At 43.0% G+C, this 24,572-nt stretch overlaps 1 protein-coding gene across 1 annotated transcript in view; it reads right to left on the reverse strand.

Moving 5' to 3' along the window:
• LOC124037372 (mitochondrial glutamate carrier 1-like) overlaps positions 1-16,255 on the reverse strand; it is a 99,973-nt gene extending 83,718 nt beyond the window's left edge. Inside the window, exons 1-2 of the mRNA XM_046352074.1 lie at positions 16,124-16,255; positions 1,842-2,062 (exon numbers count right to left, since the gene is read on the reverse strand). Of these exons, the coding sequence (XP_046208030.1) occupies positions 1,842-1,861 (20 nt within the window). The 5' untranslated portion in view covers positions 1,862-2,062; positions 16,124-16,255. The remainder of the gene's footprint in view (positions 1-1,841; positions 2,063-16,123) is intronic.
• Positions 16,256-24,572: the final 8,317 nt, after the last annotated feature.

A 24,572-nucleotide genomic window follows, 5' to 3' on the forward strand; every position in this document is an offset into this window, starting at 1 on the left:
GGACATGGAGAGAGGAGGAAGAGGGAGGGGAAGGGAGATGGAGAGAGGAGGAAGAGGGAGATGGAGAGAGGAGGAAGAGGGAGGGAGGAAGGGAGATGGAGAGAGGAGGAAGAGGGAGGGAGGAAGGGAGATGGAGAGAGGGGGAAGGGAGATGGAGAGAGGAGGAAGAGGGAGGGGAAGGGAGATGGAGAGAGGAGGAAGAGGGAGGGGAAGGAAGGGAGATGGAGAGAGGAGGAAGAGGGAGGGGAAGGGAGATGGAGAGAGGAGGAAGAGGGAGGGAGGAAGGGAGATGGAGAGAGGGGGAAGAGGGAAATGGAGAGAGGAGGAAGAGGGAGGGAGGAAGGGAGATGGAGAGAGGAGGAAGAGGGAGGGAGGAAGGGAGATGGAGAGAGGAGGAAGAGGGAGGGGAAGGGAGATGGAGAGAGGAGGAAGAGGGAGGAGAAGGGAGATGGAGATGGAGAGAGGAGGAAGAGGGAGGGGAAGGGCGGAAGAGGGAGGGAGGAAGAGGAGGGGAGATGGAGAGAGGAGGAAGAGGGAGGGAGGAAGGGAGATGGAGAGAGGAGGAAGAGAGAGGGAGGAAGGGAGATGGGGAGAGGAGGAAGAGAGAGGGAGGAAGGGAGATGGAAGAAGGAGGGGAAGGGAGATGGAGGGAGGAGGAAGAGAGAGGGAGGAAGGGAGATGGAGAGAGGAGGAAGAGAGAGGGAGGAAGGGAGATGGAGAGAGGAGGAAGAGAGAGGGAGGAAGGGAGATGGAGAGAGGAGGAAGAGAGAGGGAGGAAGGGAGATGGAAGAAGGAGGGGAAGGAAGAAGGAAGAGAAGGAATTAGGGGAGAGGACATTATCCCACAGCTGACACCACATGGTTACATAGGGGACATTATCCCACAGCTGATACCACATGGTAACATAGGGGACATTATCCCACAGCTGACACCACATGGTAACATAGGGGACATTATCCCACAGCTGACACCACATGGTAACATAGGGGACATTATCCCACAGCTGACACCACATGGTAACATAGGGGACATTATCCCACAGCTGACACCACATGGTAACATAGGGGACATTATCCCACAGCTGACACCACATGGTAACATAGGGGACATTATCCCACAGCTGACACCACATGGTAACATAGGGGACATTATCCCACAGCTGACACCACATGGTAACATAGGGGACATTATCCCACAGCTGACACCACATGGTAACATAGGGGACATTATCCCACAGCTGACACCACATGGTAACATAGGGGACATTATCCCACAGCTGACACCACATGGTAACATAGGGGACATTATCCCACAGCTGACACCACATGGTAACATAGGGGACATTATCCCACGGCTGACACCACATGGTTACATAGGGGACATTATCCCACAGCTGATACCACATGGTAACATAGGGGACATTATCCCACAGCTGACACCACATGGTAACATAGGGGACATTATCCCACAGCTGATACCACATGGTAACATAGGGGACATTATCCCACAGCTGACACCACATGTGGCCCTATGTTAATTTGATCAGCTATGGGTCAAATATGATACATGCGACATGTAGATTTTATAGAACACGGGGACCTTGAATAAACTGTGAGGGAGGAGACAGAAGCACACTTGTTTAACATTGAAGAATATAATGCTTAACAATTTTCAGATCTGTTTTCTTATACACAAGTTGTGTCTGAAATGGCACCCTTTTCCCTATACAGCGCACTACTTTTTTTTTTACCAGGGCCTGCATAAAAGGGCACAATATAGGCAATAGGGTGCTATTTGAGGGAGAAGCCAGAGTTGAATGTTAACAGCTAATGCATGCTAACCTGATCTGCTTGTCAGCCATTTGATTTCTCTGTGTTGACGTGTTCCACAATTACAACTGGCCGTCTGTCTGAAGGTTTGAGCCAATCAGGACATCCGTTGTCTATTAATGGAGACGCGTTGTTTGTCAGCTCTTTGTTCGTTTTTCAAACTGTATTTGTTTCTATCAGTCAGTCAGGTTGCTTGTGGCTGAAGAGCTGGCCGGTAGAGGTTGAGGGGATATCTGAAACAGATAAAACATGAGAAAGAGAGCCTCTGTTGGTTAATAACATCAAGGAGTTGTTGGTTAACAACATAAAGGAGTTGTTGGTTAATAACATAAAGGAGTTGTTGGTTAATAACATAAAGGAGTTGTTGGTTAATTAATTAATAACATCAAGGAGTTGTTGGTTAATAACATAAAGGAGTTGTTGGTTAATAACATCAAGGAGTTGTTGGTTAATAACATCAAGGAGTTGTTAGTTAACAACATAAAGGAGTTGTTGGTTAATTAATTAATAACATCAAGGAGTTGTTGGTTAATAACATAAAGGAGTTGTTGGTTAATAACATAAAGGAGTTGTTGGTTAATAACATAAAGGAGTTGTTGGTTAATAACATCAAGGAGTTGTTGGTTAATAACATCAAGGAGTTGTTGGTTAATAACATCAAGGAGTTGTTGGTTAATAACATCAAGGCGTTGTTGGTTAATAACATCAAGGAGTTGTTGGTTAATAACATAAAGGAGTTGTTGGTTAATAACATCAAGGAGTTGTTGGTTAATAACATCAAGGAGTTGTTGATGAAAATAATCATGGCCTCTAAACCTTCAAGCTGTATACTGGACCCTATTCCAACTAAACTACTGAAAGAGCTGCTTCCTGTGCTTGGCCCTCCTATGTTGAACATAATAAACGGCTCTCTATCCACTGGATGTGTACCAAACTCACTAAAAGTGGCAGTAATAAAGCCTCTCTTGAAAAAGCCAAACCTTGACCCAGAAAATATAAAAAACTATCGGCCTATATCTTCCATTCCTCTCAAAGATTTTAGAGAAGGCTGTTGCGCAACAACTCACTGCCTTTCTGAAGACAAACAATGTATACGAAATGCTTCAGTCTGGTTTTAGACCCCATCATAGCACTGAGACGGCACTTGTGAAGGTGGTAAATGACATTTTGATGGCATCGGACCGAGGCTCTGCATCTGTCCTCGTGCTCCTAGACCTTAGTGCTGCTTTTGATACCATCGATCACCACATTCTTTTGGAGAGATTGGAAACCCAAATTGGTCTACACGGACATGTTCTGGCCTGGTTTAGGTCTTATCTGTCAGAAAGATATCAGTTTGTCTCTGTGAATGGTTTGTCCTCTGACAAATCAACTGTACATTTCGGTGTTCCTCAAGGTTCTGTTTTAGGACCACTATTGTTTTCACTATATATTTTACCTCTTGGGGATGTTATTCGAAAACATAATGTAAACTTTCACTGCTATGCGGATGACACACAGCTGTACATTTCAATGAAACATGGTGAAGCACCAAAATTGCCCTCGCTAGAAGCATGTGTTTCAGACATAAGGAAGTGGATGGCTGCAAACTTTCTACTATTAAACTCGGACAAAACAGAGATGCTTGTTCTAGGTCCCAAGAAACAAAGAGATCTTCTGTTGAATCTGACAATTAATCTTAATGGTTGTACAGTCGTCTCAAATAAAACTGTGAAGGACCTCGGCGTTACTCTGGACCCTGATCTCTCTTTTGAAGAACATATCAAGACCATTTCGAGGACAGCTTTTTTCCATCTACGTAACATTGCAAAAATCAGAAACTTTCTGTCCAAAAATGATGCAGAAAAATTAATCCATGCTTTTGTCACTTCTAGGTTAGACTACTGCAATGCTCTATTTTCCGGCTACCCGGATAAAGCACTAAATAAACTTCAGTTAGTGCTAAATACGGCTGCTAGAATCCTGACTAGAACCAAAAAATTTGATCATATTACTCCAGTGCTAGCCTCTCTACACTGGCTTCCTGTCAAAGCAAGGGCTGATTTCAAGGTTTTACTGCTAACCTACAAAGCATTACATGGGCTTGCTCCTACCTACCTCTCTGATTTGGTCCTGCCGTACATACCTACACGTACGCTACGGTCACAAGACGCAGGCCTCCTAATTGTCCCTAGAATTTCTAAGCAAACAGCTGGAGGCAGGGCTTTCTCCTATAGAGCTCCATTTTTATGGAACGGTCTGCCTACCCATGTCAGAGACGCAAACTCGGTCTCAACCTTTAAGTCTTTACTGAAGACTCATCTCTTCAGTGGGTCATATGATTGAGTGTAGTCTGGCCCAGGAGTGGGAAGGTGAACGGAAAGGCTCTGGAGCAACGAACCGCCCTTGCTGTCTCTGCCTGGCCGGTTTCCCTTTTTCCACTGGGATTCTCTGCCTCTAACCCTGTTACGGGGCTGAGTCACTGGCTTGCTGGGGCTCTCTCGTGCCGTCCCTGGGGGGTGCGTCACCTGGGTGGGTTGATTCACTGTTGTGGTCGGCCTGTCTGGGTTTCTCCCCCCTTGGGTTGTACCGTGTCGGAGATCTTTGTGGGCTATACTCGGCCTTGTCTCAGGATGGTAAGTTGGTGGTTGAAGATTTCCCTCTAGTGGTGTGGGGGCTGTGCTTTGGCAAAGTGGGTGGGGTTATATCCTTCCTGTTTGGCCCTGTCCGGGGTGTCCTCGGATGGGGCCACAGTGTCTCCTGACCCCTCCTGTCTCAGCCTCCAGTATTTATGCTGCAGTAGTTTATGTGTCGGGGGGCTAGGGTCAGTTTGTTTATCTGGAGTACTTCTCCTGTCCTATTCGGTGTCCTGTTTAAATCTAAGTGTGCGTTCTCTAATTCTCTCCTTCTCTCTTTCTTTCTCTCTCTCGGAGGACCTGAGCCCTAGGACCATGCCCCAGGACTACCTGACATGATGACTCCTTGCTGTCCCCAGTCCACCTGGCCATGCTGCTGCTCCAGTTTCAACTGGCCTGGGCCCTAGGACCATGTCCCAGGACTACCTGACATGAGGACTCCTTGCTGTCCCCAGTCCACCTGGCCATGCTCCTGCTCCAGTTTCAACTGACCTGAGCCCTAGGACCGTGCCCCAGGACTACCTGACATGATGGCTCCTTGCTGTCCCCAGTCCACCTGACTGTGCTGCTGCTCCAGTTTCAACTGTTCTGCCTTATTATTATTTGACCATGCTGGTCATTTATGAACATTTGAACATCTTGGTCATGTTCTGTTATAATCTCTACCCGGCACAGCCAGAAGAGGACTGGCCACCCCACATAGCCCGGTTCCTCTCTAGGTTTCTTCCTAGGTTTTGGCCTTTCTAGGGAGTTTTTCCTAGCCACCGTGCTTTTACACCTGCATTGTTTGCTGTTTGGGGTTTTAGGCTGGGTTTCTGTACAGCACTTTGAGATATCAGCTGATGTACGAAGGGCTATATAAATAAATTTGATTTGATTTTGATTTGTTGGTTAATAACATAAAGGAGTTGTTGGTTAATAACATCAAGGAGTTGTTGGTTAATAACATCAAGGAGTTGTTGGTTAATAACATCAAGGAGTTGTTGGTTAATAACATCAAGGCGTTGTTGGTTAATAACATCAAGGAGTTGTTGGTTAATAACATAAAGGAGTTGTTGGTTAATAACATCAAGGAGTTGTTGGTTAATAACATCAAGGAGTTGTTGTTTAACAACATAAAGGAGTTGTTGGTTAATTAATTAATAACATCAAGGAGTTGTTGGTTAATAACATCAAGGAGTTGTTGGTTAATAACATAAAGAAGTTGTTGGTTAATAACATAAAGGAGTTGTTGGTTAATTAATTAATAACATCAAGGAGTTGTTGGTTAATAACATAAAGGAGTTGTTGGTTAATAACATAAAGGAGTTGTTGGTTAATAACATAAAGGAGTTGTTGGTTAATAACATCAAGGAGTTGTTGTTTAACAACATAAAGGAGTTGTTGATTAACAACATAAAGGAGTTGTTGGTTAATAACATCAAGGAGTTGTTGGTTAATAACATCAAGGAGTTGTTGTTTAACAACATAAAGGAGTTGTTGTTTAACAACATAAAGGAGTTGTTGGTTAATAACATCAAGGAGTTGTTGGTTAATAACATCAAGGAGTTGTTGTTTAACAACATAAAGGAGTTGTTGTTTAACAACATAAAGGAGTTGTTGGTTAATAACATCAAGGAGTTGTTGGTTAACAACATAAAGGAGTTGTCCACTGATATGTGTCAACAACTGGTGGCTTGATAAGTCTGTGTGTCAGGTTTTAATATATTGACAATGTGGGTTTTAATGAGGGGTACATAATTACAGCTAATTGAATGAAAACTGCCCCTTTCGCCCTGTGATTCACTCTTTGTCCACTGAACTACAGGTGTGTCAGGTCTAAAATAGTGACAATGTGGGTTTTAGTGAGGGGAACATTCCAGAACCACCTAACCACAGTATGAGATATTCGTGAAAACATGACTAACTGCTCTCCTAAAATAGTGCTATGGCTATTTAGGTACTTTGTTCTTACTGTATTTAGGTAATTAGTTATTACAGTATTTAGGTACTTAGTTATTACAGTATTTAGGTACTTAGTTCTTACTGTATTTGGGTACTTAGTTATTACAGTATGTAGGTACTTAGTTATTACAATATGTAGGTACTTAGTTATTACTGTATTTAGGTACTTAAGTTATTACAGTATTTAGGTACTTAGTTATTATAGTATGTAGGTACTTAGTTATTACAGTATGTAGGTACTTAGTTATTACAGTATGTAGGTACTTAGTTATTATAGTATGTAGGTACTTAGTTATTACAGTATTTAGGTACTTGGTTATTACTGTATTTAGGTACTTAGTTATTACTGTATTTGGGTACTTAGTTATTACTGTATTTAGGTACTTGGTTATTACTGTATTTAGGTACTTGGTTATTACTATATTTAGGTACTTGGTTATTACTGTATTTAGGTACTTAGTTACAGTATTTAGGTACTTAGTTATTACAGTATTTAGGTACTTAGTTATTACAGTATGTGGGTACTTAGTTATTACAGTATGTAGGTACTTAGTTACAGTATTTAGGTACTTAGTTATTACAGTATTTAGGTACTTAGTTACTGTATTTAGGTACTTAGTTATTACAGTATTTAGGTACTTAGTTATTACAGTATTTAGGTACTTATTTACTGTATTTAGGTACTTAGTTTTTACTGTATTTACGTACTTAGTTCTTACTGTATTTAGATACTTCGTTATTACAGTATGTAGGTACTTAGTTCTTACTGTATTTAGGTACTTAGTTATTACAGTATGTAGGTACTTAGTTATTATAGTATGTAGGTACTTAGTTATTACAGTATGTAGGTACTTAGTTATTATAGTATGTAGGTACTTAGTTATTACAGTATTTAGGTACTTGGTTATTACTGTATTTAGGTACTTAGTTATTACTGTATTTGGGTACTTAGTTATTACAGTATGTAGGTACTTAATTATTACTGTATTTAGGTACTTGGTTATTACTGTATTTAGGTACTTGGTTATTACTGTATTTAGGTACTTGGTTATTACTGTATTTAGGTACTTAGTTATTACATTATGTAGGTACTTAGTTATTACTGTATTTGGGTACTTAGTTATTACTGTATTTAGGTACTTAGTTATTACAGTATGTAGGTACTTAGTTACAGTATTTAGGTACTTAGTTCTTACTGTATTTAGATACTTCGTTATTACAGTATGTAGGTACTTAGTTACAGTATTTAGGTACTTAGTTCTTACTGTATTTAGGTACTTAGTTATTACAGTATGTAGGTACTTAGTTATTATAGTATGTAGGTACTTAGTTATTACAGTATGTAGGTACTTAGTTATTACTGTATGTAGGTACTTAGTTATTACTGTAAATCAAATCAAATCAAATTTTATTTGTCACACATACACATGGTTAGCAGATGTTAATGCGAGTGTAGCGAAATGCTTGTGCTTCTAGTTCCGACAATGCAGTGATAACCAACAAGTAATCTAACTAACAATTCCAAAACTACTGTCTTATACACAGTGTAAGGGGATAAGGAACATGTACATAAGGATATATGAATGAGTGATGGTACAGAGCAGCATACAGTAGATGGTATCGAGTACAGTATATACATATGAGATGAGTGTGTAGACAAAGTAAACAAAGTGGCATAGTTAAAGTGGCTAGTGATACATGTGTTACATAAGGATGCAGTCGATGATGTAGAGTACAGTATATACATATGCATATGAGATGAATAATGTAGGGTAAGTAACATTATATAAGGTAGCATTGTTTAAAGTGGCTAGTGATATATTTACATCATTTCCCATCAATTCCCATTATTAAAATGGCTGGAGTTGGGTCAGTGTCAATGACAGTGTGTTGGCTGTATTTAGGTAAGCTATTACAGTATATAATCTTGCATACTTTCCTGCTTATCAATATTTGTAACAATAATCAGGAGGTATTGATGGGTGGCATGGTGCCAAAACTCATCAGCATACTGTACTGACATTACGTTTGTGTTGCCTTGATAACAGACCACATCTGGATGTAATAAATGTATCACTAGCCACTTTAAATAACGGCACTTTATACAATGTTTCCATACCCTACATTACTCATCTCATATGTATATACTGTATTAGCTCAGTTGGTAGAGCATCTTGTCAGGGTAGTGGGTTATATACGTAGAATGTATGCACACATGACTGTAAGTCGCTTTGGATAAAAGCGTCTCCTAAATGGCATATATATACCATAGCATCTTGCCTATGCCGTTCGGCCATCACATATTCTTATTCGTTCCTTTTTTACACTTGTGTGTGTATAAGGTTGTTGTTGTGAAATTGTTAGATTACTTGTTAGATATTACTGCACGGTCTTAACTAGCAGCACAAGCATTTCTCTACACTCGCATTAACATCTGCTAACCATGTGTATGTGTTGCCTTGCTTGCGTGCAAGTAGCCTACATTCAAATGTACGTTCTTCAGCAATCAGAGTTGAATTGGTGAAGCAGAAAGAACAAATCTCTGTGTAAAATGGTTTTAAATCTGAAACAGACTGGTGGCAGGATGTAGAGAGAAGGAGAGATGTGGTCTACAGAGAGCAATGAACACAGCAAATCTGTTTCCATTTCCCCCTCCACACGCTCCACCCCCTTCCTCAACCAATCACGATGTCTCTCGCTGTGACCCACCTACCAGCTGTGACCCACCTACCTCTCCTCCATATCTAACTCCCCCTCCCTCCTCCATCTCCCCTCCCCCCCTCCCTCTCCCCCTCCCTCCATCTCCCCCTCCTTCTCTCCCTCCCTCCTCCTATCTTCCTCCTCCTTCCTCCATATCTACCTCCCCTCCCTCCTCCATCTCCCCCTCCCTCCTCCATATCTACCTCCCCCTCCCTCCTCCTCTACCTCCCCCTCCCTCCTCCATATCTACCTCCCCCTCGACCCTCCTCCTTCCTACCGGACCCCTCCCTCCTCCATATCTACCTCCCCTCCCTCCTCCTTTCCCTCGGACCTCCTCCATATCTACCAGACCACCCTCCATATCTACCTCCCCCCACCATATCTACCTTCCTCCCTCCTCCTTTCTACCAGACCCCCTCCCTCCTCCTCCGGACCCTCCCTCTTTCAGACCTACCACGCCCCCATAGATCGGACCACGCCTCCTTTCCAGACCGGACCACGCCTCCTTTCCAGACCGGACCACGCCTCCTTTCTAGACCGGACCACGCCTCCTTTCCAGACCGGACCACGCCTCCTTTCTAGACCAGACCACGCCTCCTTCCTAGACCGGACCACGCCTCATTTCCAGACCGGACCACACCTCCTTCCTAGACCGGACCATGCCTCCTTTCTAGACCAGACCACGCCTCCTTCCTAGACCGGACCATGCCTCCTTTCTAGACCAGACCACGCCTCCTTCCTAGACCGGACCACGCCTCATTTCCAGACCGGACCACACCTCCTTTCTAGACCAGACCACGCCTCCTTCCTAGACCGGACCACGCCTCATTTCCAGACCGGACCACGTTCACAACAATAATTTCTAGACCAGACCACGCCTCCTTCCTGAAAGACCGGACCACGCTCCTTCCTGAGGGACCAGACCACGCCTCCTTTCCAGACCAGACCACGCTCCATTTTAGATAGATATATTCATGCTGCGAGTTCTGTCTGTCTCTCTCTCTGGCTCTCTCAATCCTCTGAACTAATATCTATTAGTCCTACCAGGAACGCACTCCCACGCAGGGATAATAGTTTTCTACCTGACGTGTGTGAGAGAGAGAGAGATTCAACACTGACTCACCACGAGAATCCATCTGGAGAACAATTTTACTGTCACAGTTGTAACATGTAGCTATGTAGTCAAACATGACATATTAGAAACATCATCTGAACCATACAACTACGACAGTACCAGCAACATGTAGGTATACATACAGTTCACAACAATAATGTTAGAACTAGTATAAGACGTTTTCTTTAGAACAGCCGATGAACAGGAAACAGCTGAAAGACAGGAAACAGCTGAGGGACAATAAACAGCTGAGGGACAGGAAACAGCTGAGGGACAGGAAACAGCTGAGGGACAGGAAACAGCTGAGGGACAGGAAACAGCTGAGGGACAGGAAACAGCTGAGGGACAGGAAACAGCTTAGGGTGTAAATAGAGAGTAAAGGGAATCCAGATGGAGTATGGAGCTCAGGTTAGAGGTCACAGACCATCTGTCCTTTAAAGACTGGTGATGCTGATCAACAACCAATAATGGGGGGGAATGAGTGCATTCGGGAAAGTATTCAGACCCCTTCCCTTTGTACACATTTTGTTACGTTACAGCCTTATTATAAACTTGATAAAATATATTTTTCTCAATCTACACACAATACCTCATAATAAAAAATTTAAAAGGTTTTGAGAAATGTTCAGACGCTTTGCTATGAGAAATGAAATTGAGCTCAGGTGCATCCTGTGTCCATTGATCATCCTTGAGATGTTTCTACAACTTGATTGGAGTCCACCTGTGGTAAATTCAATTGATTGGACATTATTTGGAAAGGCACACACCTGTCTATATAAGGTCACACAGTTGACAGTGCATGTCAGAGCAAAAACCAAGCCATGAGGTCGAAGGAATTGTTCATTGCACTCCAAGACAGAATTTTGTCGAGGCACAAATCTGGGTAAGGGTACCAAAACATTTCTGCAGCATTGAAGGTCCCAAAGAACACATTGGCCACCATTATTCTTAAATGGAAGAAGTTTGGAACCACCAAGATTCTTCCTAGAGCTGGCCGCCGGCTAAACTGAGCAATCGGGAGAGAAAGGCCTTGGTCAGGGAGGTGACTAAGAACCCAATGGTCACTCTGACAGAGCTCTAGAGTTCCTCTGTGGAGATGGGAGAACCTTCCGGAAGGACAACCATCTCTGCAGTACTCCACCAATCAGACATTTATGGTAGAATGACCAGACGGAAGCCACTCCTCAGTAAAAGGCACATGACAGCCCGCTTGGAGTTTGCCAAAAGGCACCTAAAGGACTCTCAGGCCATGAGAAACAAGATTCTCTGGTCTGATGACACTAATATTGAACTTTTTGGCCTGAATGCCAAGTGTCACGTCTGGAGAAAATAGTTTGCAAGCCCTGTCACATCTGACAAGCGTCAGAGCCAGTGTAGTAGGATTCAATCTTAGTCCTGTTTGATGGCTTGTCGGATGGCACAGCGGGATTTCTTATAAGCGTCCGGATTAGTGACCCGCTCCTTGAAAGCCAGCAACTCTAGCATTTAGTTTAGCGAGGATGTTGCCTGTAATCCATGGCTTCTGGTTGGGATATGTACGTACGGTCACTGTGGGGACGACGTCGTCGATGCACTTATTGACTGAGTTGGCATACACCTCAATGATATTGAATGAATCACGGAACATATTCCAGTCTGTGCTGCAAAACAGTCCTGTAGCGTAGCATCCGCGTCATCTGACCACTTCCGTATTGAGCGAGTCACTGGTACCTCTCCTGAGTTTTTGTTTTTTTATATAAGCAGGAATCAGGAGGATAGAGTTATGGTCAGATTTGCCAATTGGAGGGCGAGGGAGAGCTTTGTATGTGTGTCTGTGTGTGGAGTAAAGGTGGTCTAGAGGTCCCCCCCCCCCCCCCCTCTGGTTGCACATGTGACATGCTCATAGAAATGAGGTCAAACGGATTTAAGTGTTGCTGCATTAAAGTCGACGGCCACTAGGAGTGCCACTGCTGGGTGAGCGGTTTCCTGTTTGCTTTTGACCTTATACAGCTCGTTGACTCTTACTGCCAGCCTCGGTTTGTGGTGATAAATAGACAGCTACGAAAAATATAGATTTACAACTCTCTTTGTAAACAGTGTGGTCTACAGCTTATCATGAGATACTCTACCTTAGGCGAGCAGAACCTCGAGACTTCCTTAATATTAGTGATCACACACCAGCTGTTGACAAATAGACACAGACCATTTATTGTGTTATGTTATCAGTAAACTACAGTTGATTACAGTAGATACCAGACATGCCTTAAATCTTTGATATTATTTGGCATCTAATAACATGTAGGCCACTTAGTAGACACTTTTATCCAAGTGATTTACAGTTCTTACATGTTTTAGTATTTACGTGAATCCTGTAGGAATTGAACCCACCACCTTGGTGTCCCCGAGGATCAATCACTACTGTTGAATCACTATCTCTCCCTCTCTCTTTTTGAAAGAGCACCGTGTACCGTACCCGCAGTCGGGATCAGTCACGGTCTCTCAGGTTTGAGTGTGATTATATTTATGGACATAGAAGCTACTAGACAAGAGTCAGGCACCAGGAAGGATCATATTTGTGGTTTCATAAATCAATCAGATTACTGTTTCCTCTTCCTGCTCTAGAGAAAGGATTAGAAACCTAATACCCCATCGACGGAATCACTCTTCACTCTTAATGTATCTCTCTCTCTGTGTCTACAATCCACCTCTCCCTTCTCTGCGTGTCCATCCGTCCGTCTCTCGGTCTGCCTTTTTTTCCTTCTTTGTCTGTGCTTCTCTCTCTCTCGATCACTCTCTGTATGTCTGTCTCCACCGGTACCTCTGTCTGCCCCGGTACCTCTGTCTGCCCCGGTACCTCTGTCTGCCCCGGTACCTCTGTCTGCCCCGGTACCTCTGTCTGCCCCGGTACCTCTGTCTGCCTCGCTGTCTCTCTCTCCTCTGTCTACCTCGCTCTGTATGTCTGTCTCCACCGGTACCTCTGTCTGCCCCAGTACCTCTGTCTGTCCCAGTACCTCTGTCTGCCTCGCTGTCTCTCTCCCCTCTGTCTACCTCGCTCTGTATGTCTGTCTCCACCGCTCTGTATGCCCTCTCTCCCCCTCTGTCCCCTCTGTCTGCCCCGGTACCTCTGTCTGCCCCGGTACCTCTGTCTGCCCCAGTACCTCTGTCTGCCTCTGCCTGTCTACCTCGCTCTGTCTCTCTCTCCCCTCTGTCTACCTCGCTCTGTATGTCTGTCTCCACCGGTACTCTGTCTGTCTGTCTGCCCCCTGTACCTCTGTCCTCTCCCTCTGCCCCTGTATGGTATCTCTGTCTGCCCCGGTACCTCTGTCTGCCCCGGTACCTCTGTCTGCCCCGGTACCTCTGTCTGCCTCGCTGTCTCTCTCCCCTCTGTCCACCTCGCTCTGTATGCCTCTCTCTCCCCCTCTGTCTGCCCCGGTACCTCTGTCTGCCCCGGTACCTCTGTCTGCCCCGGTACCTCTGTCTGCCTCGCTGTCTCTCTCCCCTCTGTCTACCTCGCTCTGTATGCCTCTCTCTCCCCCTCTGTCTGCCCCTGTCTGCCTCATCTGGACTCTGTCTGCACTATCTCCTCTCTACAACATCTCTGTCTGCCCCAGTACCTCTGTCTGCCTCGCTGTCTCTCTCCCCTCTGTCTACCTCGCTCTGTATGCCTCTCTCTCGCTGTCTCTACGCCTCTCTCTCCCCCTCTGTCTGCCGCTCTCTGTCTGCCTCATCTGGACTGAGAGGTATAGACCATATCAAGCCTCTAATTGAGAAGGCCTCTATCTCCTCTCTACAACATCTGGACTGTGAGGTATAGACCATTCAAGCCTCTAATTGAGAAGGCCTCTATCTCCTCTCTACAACATCTGGACTGAGAGGTATAGACCATTCAAGCCTCTAATTGAGAAGGCCTCTATCTCCTCTCTACAACATCTGGACTGAGAGGTATAGACCATTCAAGCCTCTAATTGAGAAGGTCTCTATCTCTCTCCCTCTGTCTGCCTCTATCTCCTCTCTACAACATCTGGACTGTGAGGTATAGACCATTCAAGCCTCTAATTGAGAAGGCCTCTATCTCCTCTCTACAACATCTGGACTGAGAGGTATAGACCTATCAAGCCTCTAATTGAGAAGGCCTCTATCTCTCTCCCTCTGTCTGCCTCTATCTCCTCTCTACAACATCTGGACTGTGAGGTATAGACCATTCAAGCCTCTAATTGAGAAGGCCTCTATCTCTCTCCCTCTGTCTGCCTCTATCTCCTCTCTACAACATCTGGACTGTGAGGTATAGACCATTCAAGCCTCTAATTGAGAAGCTTCAGTCTGTTAATTTCTATGAACCTACGGTGACTTTAACAAATAGACAGAGAGAATCAACTGCCTTTAAAAAAAAAATATTTGTCTTTGCTACTAGACACTGTGTGGCCTTCAATGTCTCCTCTCGCTGGCCGGCAACACATCCATTTATCCTCCAGACAGACAGATAGAGATAGCAACATTTATGAGGTTTAGTTCTAGGCCTTTCTGCAGAGTTGCTCCTCATTCCTATGGAATGTAAACACAACAGCAGTAGCATACAGATACAATAGCCTACTGACTGCTGTGAGGACGTTCTACTCATAGGTTGTCTATAACTTATATTTTGAATATATTCGAATATATTATATATATTATTTGAATATATATGTTTTTTTTTATTTTGATCTAAAACACCCAAAGGACAAACATGTGGATAATTCTCTATGAACTGTAGGTGAAGTAGGTCTAACCACATGAGACATCTTTTCATTCAAACTAAGACATTGACCGTTCAGGGTGTCATGCCAAGGACACGATTCATAAATAATTTCACAGCTGCAGTAGAATGGTTGACACACGACTGGGACTAGCAACACAGCAGTCCTGCACTATCTGACATGCTATAAATCATGCTTTAAGTCGGGAATGTAGCATAATGAATATGATAACCCATACGCCAAACTATGCACGCAGGCAATTACGCAACGATCACGACCCCAGCAATTTCAGTTCCATATTCTCTACACATGCGCAGAGCTCATAGTCCCCGATTCTCTCTCTCTCACACACACACACACACACACACACACACACACACACACACACACACACACACACACACACACACACACACACACACACACACACACACACACACACACACACACACACACACACACACACACACACACACACACACACACACGCCTGTGTCTGAAATCGGCATCAGGCAGGCTGTCACACGACAATCGTTACGCCTCCGAGGTCTCCTGGGACTGCAGGGGAAACATGTATATCCCCCTGTCGAAGCGCTAATCCGGGGATAAAAACACATCTCGACCCGGTCGAAGCTAGCAAACCAACGTGTACACCAAATCGGCATTTCCTAGCAAATGTGCTGCTAAATTATTACCAAGGAGAGATTAAATCCGTGTCCTCGCGGCTACTTCTAGTGGTATTGGATGTTACCTAAACTACACTGTCATCGTAGCCTATTTACATCCCCGCAATAATCATCCGCTATTTCAATTGATAGGCTACCGGTATTGTTACCGTTATTTCAATCATCTTCCATAAGACCTAAATAAAACTGTATTCATGTCAAATCACAACCAGGGAATCATATCCTGCCACATAACGGGAAACGATTGGCTCTTTTGACAGAAGAGGAAGGGTAGCAGCGCACCGCCGTTGCTCAGAACAGATTGTTGGAATGAGATGAAACGTTAACTACCGGGTACTCACGACACATGCATTTACAACCTTTCTCTATTCTCTAAACTCAACAACAACAACAAAAAATGCATCCTATATTTATCAGGTAGTTGAGGTTAGCCTAATATCACAACGCGCTATTTCTCCGTTATCCATGAAGACTTGCTTTATCCGAAATGGTTAGATTATGATAGCACGCACTATTCACATACCGTGTTGTGCAGTTTCCGTTCATTTAGATGGATACTATCTGGGGTTGACAATAACCGTTTTCCTCTCGTGTCCTTCTCGCTTGCTGGCAGCCTGCTTGCTAACCTGCCGGTGTTACTAGCATTTGTGTCCCTTGGAGGGAGGAAGAGAGAAGGGGTGGGAGGGAGAAGAGAAGGGGTGATGATGGAAGATATATATATATAATATATAAAGGGAAAATGAAGATCTATGTCCTCTAGTGGCCGGTAGATTTCCAGTGACTGCAAAGGTGTACAGCCGTCAAACATAAAGGAGGTTCTTAATAGGGAGTTGGGTCTCCATGATCCGTCAGAACAACTTCAATGCACCGCGCCGTGAAAAATCAGAATAGAAAATATGATTTTAATAATAATAATCTTCAGAAAAGTAGTGCACTGGGCCTTTACTAGTCCAGTATTAGCAGACCGATATAGCCTTCGGTAGTTCAGGCCCAACATTTTTTATTCTGCCAGTCAGAGAAAAAAATGCATCAACCCGACACCCCAAACATCGACCGCGGCCATGTTTCAATGCACCTTGGCATAGATTTTACAAGTCGGGAAATCTATTGGAGGGATACGAAACACAAATCCCTTCCAGGAGAAATTCCATAATTTTGTGTTTTCTTGATGGTGGTGGAAAATGCTGTCTCGGGCGCTGCTTCAAAATATTCAATAAGTATTCAATTGGGTTGAGATCTGGTGACTGAGACACATCCTCTATGTTCCTTTGAGAGCCCTCTTTCAGTCACTGAGATCTGGTGACTGAGACAGATCCTCTATGTTCCTTTGAGAGCCCTCTTTCAGTCACTGAGATCTGGTGACTGAGACACATCCTCTATGTTCCTTTGAGAGCCCTCTTTCAGTCACTGAGATCTGGTGACTGATATACATCCTCTATGTTCCTTTGAGAGCCCTCTTTCAGTCACTGAGATCTGGTGACTGAGACACATCCTCTATGTTCCTTTGAGAGCCCTCTTTGAGAGCCCTCTTTCAGTCACTGAGATCTGGTGACTGAGACACATCCTCTATGTTCCTTTGAGAGCCCTCTTTCAGTCACTGAGATCTGGTGACTGATATACATCCTCTATGTTCCTTTGAGAGCCCTCTTTCAGTCACAGAGACAGATCCTCTATGTTCCTTTGAGAGCCCTCTTTCAGTCACAGAGATCTGGTGACTGAGACAGATCCTCTATGTTCCTTTGAGAGCCCTCTTTCAGTCACTGAGATCTGGTGAGATGTTCTGGCCCTCTTTCAGACTGAGATCTGGTGAGATCCTCTATGTTCCTTTGAGAGCCCTCTTTCAGTCACAGAGACAGATCCTCTATGTTCCTTTGAGAGCCCTCTTTCAGTCACTGAGATCTGGTGACAGACAGACCCTCTATGTTCCTTTGAGAGCCCTCTTTCAGTCAGAGATCTGGTGACTGAGACAGATCCTCTGTTCATTTGAGAGCCCTCTTTCAGTCACTGAGATCTCTTCTTCTAGCCATAGTGGGCAACTACGTATTTTTATACATGACCCTGAGCATGATGGGACGTTAACATGACCCTGAGCATGATGGGACGTTAACATGACCCTGAGCATGATGGGACGTTAACATGACCCTGAGCATGATGGGACGTTATAACATGACCCTGAGCATGATGGGATGTTAACATGACCCTGAGCATGATGGGACGTTATAACATGACCCTGAGCATGATGGGACTGTTAACATGACCCTGAGCATGATGGGATGTTAACATGACCCTGAGCATGATGGGACGTTTAACATGACCCTGAGCATGATGGGACAGTAACATGACCCTGAGCATGATGGGACAGTAACATGACCCTGAGCATGATGGGACGGTAACATGACCCTGAGCATGATGGGACGTTAACATGACCCTGAGCATGATGGGACAGTAACATGACCCTGAGCATGATGGGACGTTAACATGACCCTGAGCATGATGGGACGTTAACATGACCCTGAGCATGATGGGAACTAACAGGAACCAGCATGAAGGCTCGTTAACATGACCCCCATGATGGGACAATTAAAATGGCCACCTGATATTAACATGCCACCCTGAGCATTGTTTTTACACTGAGCATGATCAGTTTATTATCTAAACATGAGGGACTTAACCCCTGACCTACATGTGGGACATATTGACCCTGAGCATGAACCTGTACATGACCCTGAGCATGACTGGGACAGTAACATGACCCCCTGAGCATGATGGGATGTTAACAGCTTAACTAACTCAGGAACCACAAAAGGCTCCTTAACATCTTCTACCCCCATGAACAATTATTTACATTTACATTTAAGTCAATTATCAAATGGCCACCTGGACTATTTGCCTCACTACTAACCTGTTTTTACACCCCTGCTACAGTTTTGACTAAACAGTCACTTAACCCCTACCCATGTACATATTAGCCTCACTACTAACCTGTACCCCTGCACATTGACTCAGTACCGGTACCCCCTGTAAGTGGTCCTTCTGTAGCTCAGTTGGTAGAGCATGGCGCTTGTAACGCCAGGGTAGTGGGTTCGATTCCCGGGACCACCCATACGTAGAATGTATGCACACATGACTGTAAGTCGCTTTGGATAAAAGCGTCTGCTAAATGGCATATATTATATTATTATTATTATATAGCCTCACTACTAACCTGTACCCCTGCACATTGACTCAGTACCAGTACCCCCTGTATATAGCCTCGTTATTTTATTGTGTTACATTTTTATTTAGTCAATATTTTCTAAACTCTATTTCCTTAAAACTTATTTTTGGTTAAGGGCTTTTTAGGTAAGCATTTGACGGTAAGGTTCTACACCTGTTGTATTCAGGAACATGCGACAAATGGAATGTGATTTGATTTGACACCTGTGTGGAAGCACCTGGCTTTCAATACAAGTCGTGTCCCTCATTTAACTCAAGTGTTTCCTTCATTCAGTTCCCTGAACGTCTCGCAGTAGAACGGTGAAAAGGAGGAGGAGGGAGACACAAGGCATCGTTGTAACGGTTATCCTAAACCCAATGACCTTGAGTATAAAAATAGCAAAATGAAAGATGATGACTCGAGGGATGCTTGATAGGGATGCCGAAGGCATGGATTACCACCGACTGGTCTAATAGAATATCATGGAATAGAGTAGAGGATCGAGGTAACAGACGTTTACAGGAATAGAGGATCGAGGTAACAGACGTTTACAGGAATAGAGTAGAGGATCGAGGTAACAGACGTTTATAGGAATAGAGTAGAGGATCGAGGTAACAGACGTTTATAGGAGTAGAGGATCGAGGTAACAGACATTTATAGGAGGATCGAGGTAACAGACATTTATAGGAATAGAGTAGAGGATCGAGGTAACAGACGTTTATAGGAGTAGAGGATCGAGGTAACAGACGTTTATAGGAATAGAGGATCGAGGTAACATACGTTTATAGGAATAGAGGATCGAGGTAACAGACGTTTATAGGAGTAGAGTATCGAGGTAACAGACGTTTATAGGAGTAGAGGATCGAGGTAACAGACATTTATAGGAGTAGAGGATCGAGGTAACAGACGTTTATAGGAATAGAGTAGAGGATCGAGGTAACAGACGTTTATAGGAATAGAGTAGAGGATCGAGGTAACAGACGTTTATAGGAGTAGAGGATCGAGGTAACAGACGTTTATAGGAGTAGAGGATCGAGGTAACAGGCGTTTATAGGAGTAGAGGATCGAGGTAACAGACATTTATAGGAGGATCGAGGTAACAGACATTTATAGGAATAGAGTAGAGGATCGAGGTAACAGACGTTTATAGGAGTAGAGGATCGAGGTAACAGACGTTTATAGGAATAGAGTAGAGGATCGAGGTAACAGACGTTTATAGGAATAGAGTAGAGGATCGAGGTAACAGCCGTTTATAGGAATAGAGTAGAGTATCGAGGTAACAGACGTTTATAGGAATAGAGGATCGAGGTAACAGACGTTTATAGGAATAGAGTAGAGGATCGAGGTAACAGACGTTTATATGAATAGAGTAGAGTATCGAGGTAACAAACGTTTATAGGAATAGAGGATCGAGGTAACAGACGTATATAGGAGTAGAGTATCGAGGTAACAGACATTTATAGGAATAGAGGATCGAGGTAACAGACGTTTATAGGAGTAGAGGATCGAGGTAACAGACGTTTATAGGAATAGAGGATCGAGGTAACAGACGTTTATAGGGAGTAGAGGATCGAGGTAACAGACGTTTATAGGAATAGAGGATCGAGGTAACAGACGTTTATAGGAGTAGAGGATCGAGGTAACAGACGTTTATAGGAATAGAGTAGAGGATCGAGGTATGTCACGTAGAGTAGGCCAGAAGGCTAAACTGGATAACCTAACCTCTATCAAATTAAAAAGATGGCGGAGCCGCAAAAGTTCTTCTGTGCAAAGGTGCTTATTTACAAGTGATTCCGGAACAAAAAACAACAGTACTGCCATCAACGTCTACCTTATGGGACAGCTTAAAAACAATGCTGCCCCATCCACAGCTCAATCCAAAAATGCCTCTCCATGACTGAAGAGAGGCTCCTTTTGTAGGGCTAGCCCCTCCCCTCAGAACAATTAACCCTAATTAATTAATCAATTAACAATACAAACCTACATTTTCCATGAACTAAACATACTAAAGGATATACATTGCAACACGGTTTTAAACAATATCACAACATAACATTTACAACATTACATCACTACTGACAATATCTTTCAATATGCCCATATGCATTAATGAGCCATTTGGGACAGGCACTATAAAGCCAACCCAATTCCCTTAGCTCGGGTCCTTTTCCAGCATACCCGGAAGCTACAGAGATGGAGAGAGAGGAACAGAACAAACAAACAATGTGCTCATCCACAACATTGATAAGTATAATAATTATTGTATCTCTCAAATATGAACATTGACAAGTGTGAAATGCATGCACCAAGACAGAAGTTAATTTGTGTGTCAACCCACATTGTTAACTTATCTTATAATGGCGCAGGGAGGAGTGATGAATATGTGTGTGCGTTAAAGAACCAAATGCTGCCTATTCTGTTGCCAGTACAACGGACTTCTCCGTCACAAGGTATCAGATTTATAGGAATAGAGGATCGAGGTAACAGATTTTTTATAGGAATAGAGGATCGAGGTAACAGACGTTTATAGGAATAGACAGAGGATCGAGGTAACAGACGTTTACAGGAATAGAGTAGAGGATCGAGGTAACAGACGTTTTACAGGAATAGAGTAGAGGATCGAGGTAACAGACGTTTATAGGAATAGAGGATCGAGGTAACAGACGTTTATAGGAATAGAGGATCGAGGTAACCGTTTATAGGAATAGAGGATCGAGGTAACAACGTTTATAGGAATAGAGTATCGAGGTAACAGACGTTTATAGGAATAGAGTAGAGGATCGAGGTAACAGGCGTTTATAGGAGTAGAGGCTCGAGGTAACAGACGTTTATAGGAATAGAGTAGAGGATCGAGGTAACAGACGTTTATAGGAGTAGAGGATCGAGGTAACAGACGTTTATATGAATAGAGTAGAGGAGAGGTAACAGACGTTTATAGGAGTAGAGGATCGAGGTAACAGACGTTTACAGGAATAGAGTAGAGGATCGAGGTAACAGACGTTTACAGGAATAGAGTAGAGGATAAGGTAACAGACGTTTATAGGAATAGAGGATCGAGGTAACAGACGTTTATAGGAATAGAGGATCGAGGTAACAGACGTTTATAGGAATAGAGTAGAGGATCGAGGTAACAGACATTTATAGGAAAACATCATCATGGTTTACTTATAGAACATTTGAGTACAAATACATATGATACAAGTAGAGGTATACACAACTCACACACATCTCGTACACAACTCACACACATCTCGTACACAACTCACACACATCTCGTACACAACTCATACACATCTCGTACACAATTCTTAGGTGTACAGTGACTTGCGAAAGTATTCACCCCCCTTGGCATTTTTCCTATTCTGTTGCCTTACAACCTGGACATTTCGGGGGGGGTTGTATCATTTGATTTACACAACATGCCTATCACTTTGAAGATACAAAATATTTTTTTATTGTGAAACAAACAAGAAATAAGACAAAAAAGAAAACAGAACTTCAGCATCCATAACTATTCACGCCCCCCAAAGTCAATACTTTGTAGAGCCACCTTTTGCAGCAGTTACAGCTGCAGGTCTATTGGGGTATGTCTCTATAAGCATGTTTCTATAATCTTGTTTCTATAAGCTTGGCACATCTAGCCACTGGGATTTTTTTCCCATTCTTCAAGGAGAAACTGCTCCAGCTCCATCAAGTTGGATTGGTTCCGCTGGTGTACAGCAATACACCAGATTCTCAATTGGATTGAGGTCTGGGCTTTGACTAGGACCACTTTAAGCTGTCCACCCCACATAGCTGGGCTTTACAGGAGAGTGGTCAGAAAAAAAGCTATGTGGGGTGGACGGCTTAAAGTGGTCCTATGGACAGATACTCCAATCTCTGCTGTGGAGCTTTGCAACTCCTTCAGGGTTATCTTTGGTCTCTTTGTTGCCTCTCTGATTAATGCCCTCCTTGCCTGCTCTGTGAGTTTGGGTGGGCGGCCCTCTCTTGGCAGGTTGATCGTGGTGCCATATTCTTTCCATTTCGTAATAATGGATTTAATGGTGCTCCTTGGTCTTAATTTAATGGTGCTCCGTGGGGTGTTTAAAGCTTCTGTGACTTCTGAAGGTAATAGGCTGCACCAGATGACATTTAGGGGCTTCATAGCAAAGAGGGTGAACACATACATACTGTACACACATACTGTACACACATACTGTACACACTGTACATACTGTACATACTGTACATACTGTACATACATACTGTAGTACATACATACAGTACATACATACTGTACATACAGTACATACATACTGTACATACAGTACATACATACTGTACATACACATACATACATACTGTACATACTGTACATACATACTGTACATACTGTACATACATACTGTACATACTGTACATACATACTGTACATACATACTGCATACATACATACAGTACATACATACTGTACATACTGCACATACATACAGTACATACATACTGTACATACATACACTGCACATACATACTGTACATACATACTGTACATACATACTGTACATACTGCACATACTGTACATACATACTGTACATACATACATACTGTACAGTACATACTGTACATACTGTACATACATACATACAGTACATACTGTACATACATACAGTACATACTGTACATACATACAGTACATACAGTACAGTACATACTGTACATACATACAGTACATACTGTACATACTGTACATACATACTGTACATACATACTGTACATACTGTACATACATACTGTACATACAGTACATACTGTACATACATACTGTACATACAGTACATACTGTACATACATACTGTACATACAGTACATACTGTACATACATACATACATACAGTACATACTGTACATACATACTGTACATACATACATACTGTACATACATACATACATACAGTACATACTGTACATACATACACACTGTACATACAGTACATACTGTACATACATACTGTACATACAGTACATACTGTACATACATACTGTACATACAGTACATACATACTGTACATACTGTACATACAGTACATACTGTACATACATACTGTACATACATACTGTACATACATACTGTACATACATACTGTACATACATACTGTACATACATACTGTACATACTGTACATACATACAGTACATACAGTACATACTGTACATACATACTGTACATACATACAGTACATACTGTACATACATACAGTACATACTGTACATACTGTACATACATACTGTACATACATACTGTACATACTGTACATACATACAGTACATACTGTACATACAGTACATACTGTACATACAGTACATACTGTACATACAGTACATACTGTACATACATACATACTGTACATACATACATACATACAGTACATACTGTACATACTGTACATACAGTACATACATACAGTACATACTGTACATACAGTACATACTGTACACACATACATACATACTGTACATACATACTGTACATACATACATACTGTACATACTGTACACACTGTACAAGCGCCATGCTCTACTGTACATACATACATACACTGTACATACTGTACATACATACATACATACATACATACATACATACATACATACATACATACATACATACATACATACATACATACATACATACATACATACTGTACAGTACAGAGAGAAACAGACAGACAGACAGAAACAGACAGACAGACAGACAGACAGGACAGACAGACAGACAGACAGACAGACAGACAGACA

The sequence above is a fragment of the Oncorhynchus gorbuscha genome, linkage group LG06 (genome assembly GCF_021184085.1).
Source record: "Oncorhynchus gorbuscha isolate QuinsamMale2020 ecotype Even-year linkage group LG06, OgorEven_v1.0, whole genome shotgun sequence".
In the NCBI taxonomy this organism is placed as follows: domain Eukaryota; kingdom Metazoa; phylum Chordata; class Actinopteri; order Salmoniformes; family Salmonidae; genus Oncorhynchus; species Oncorhynchus gorbuscha.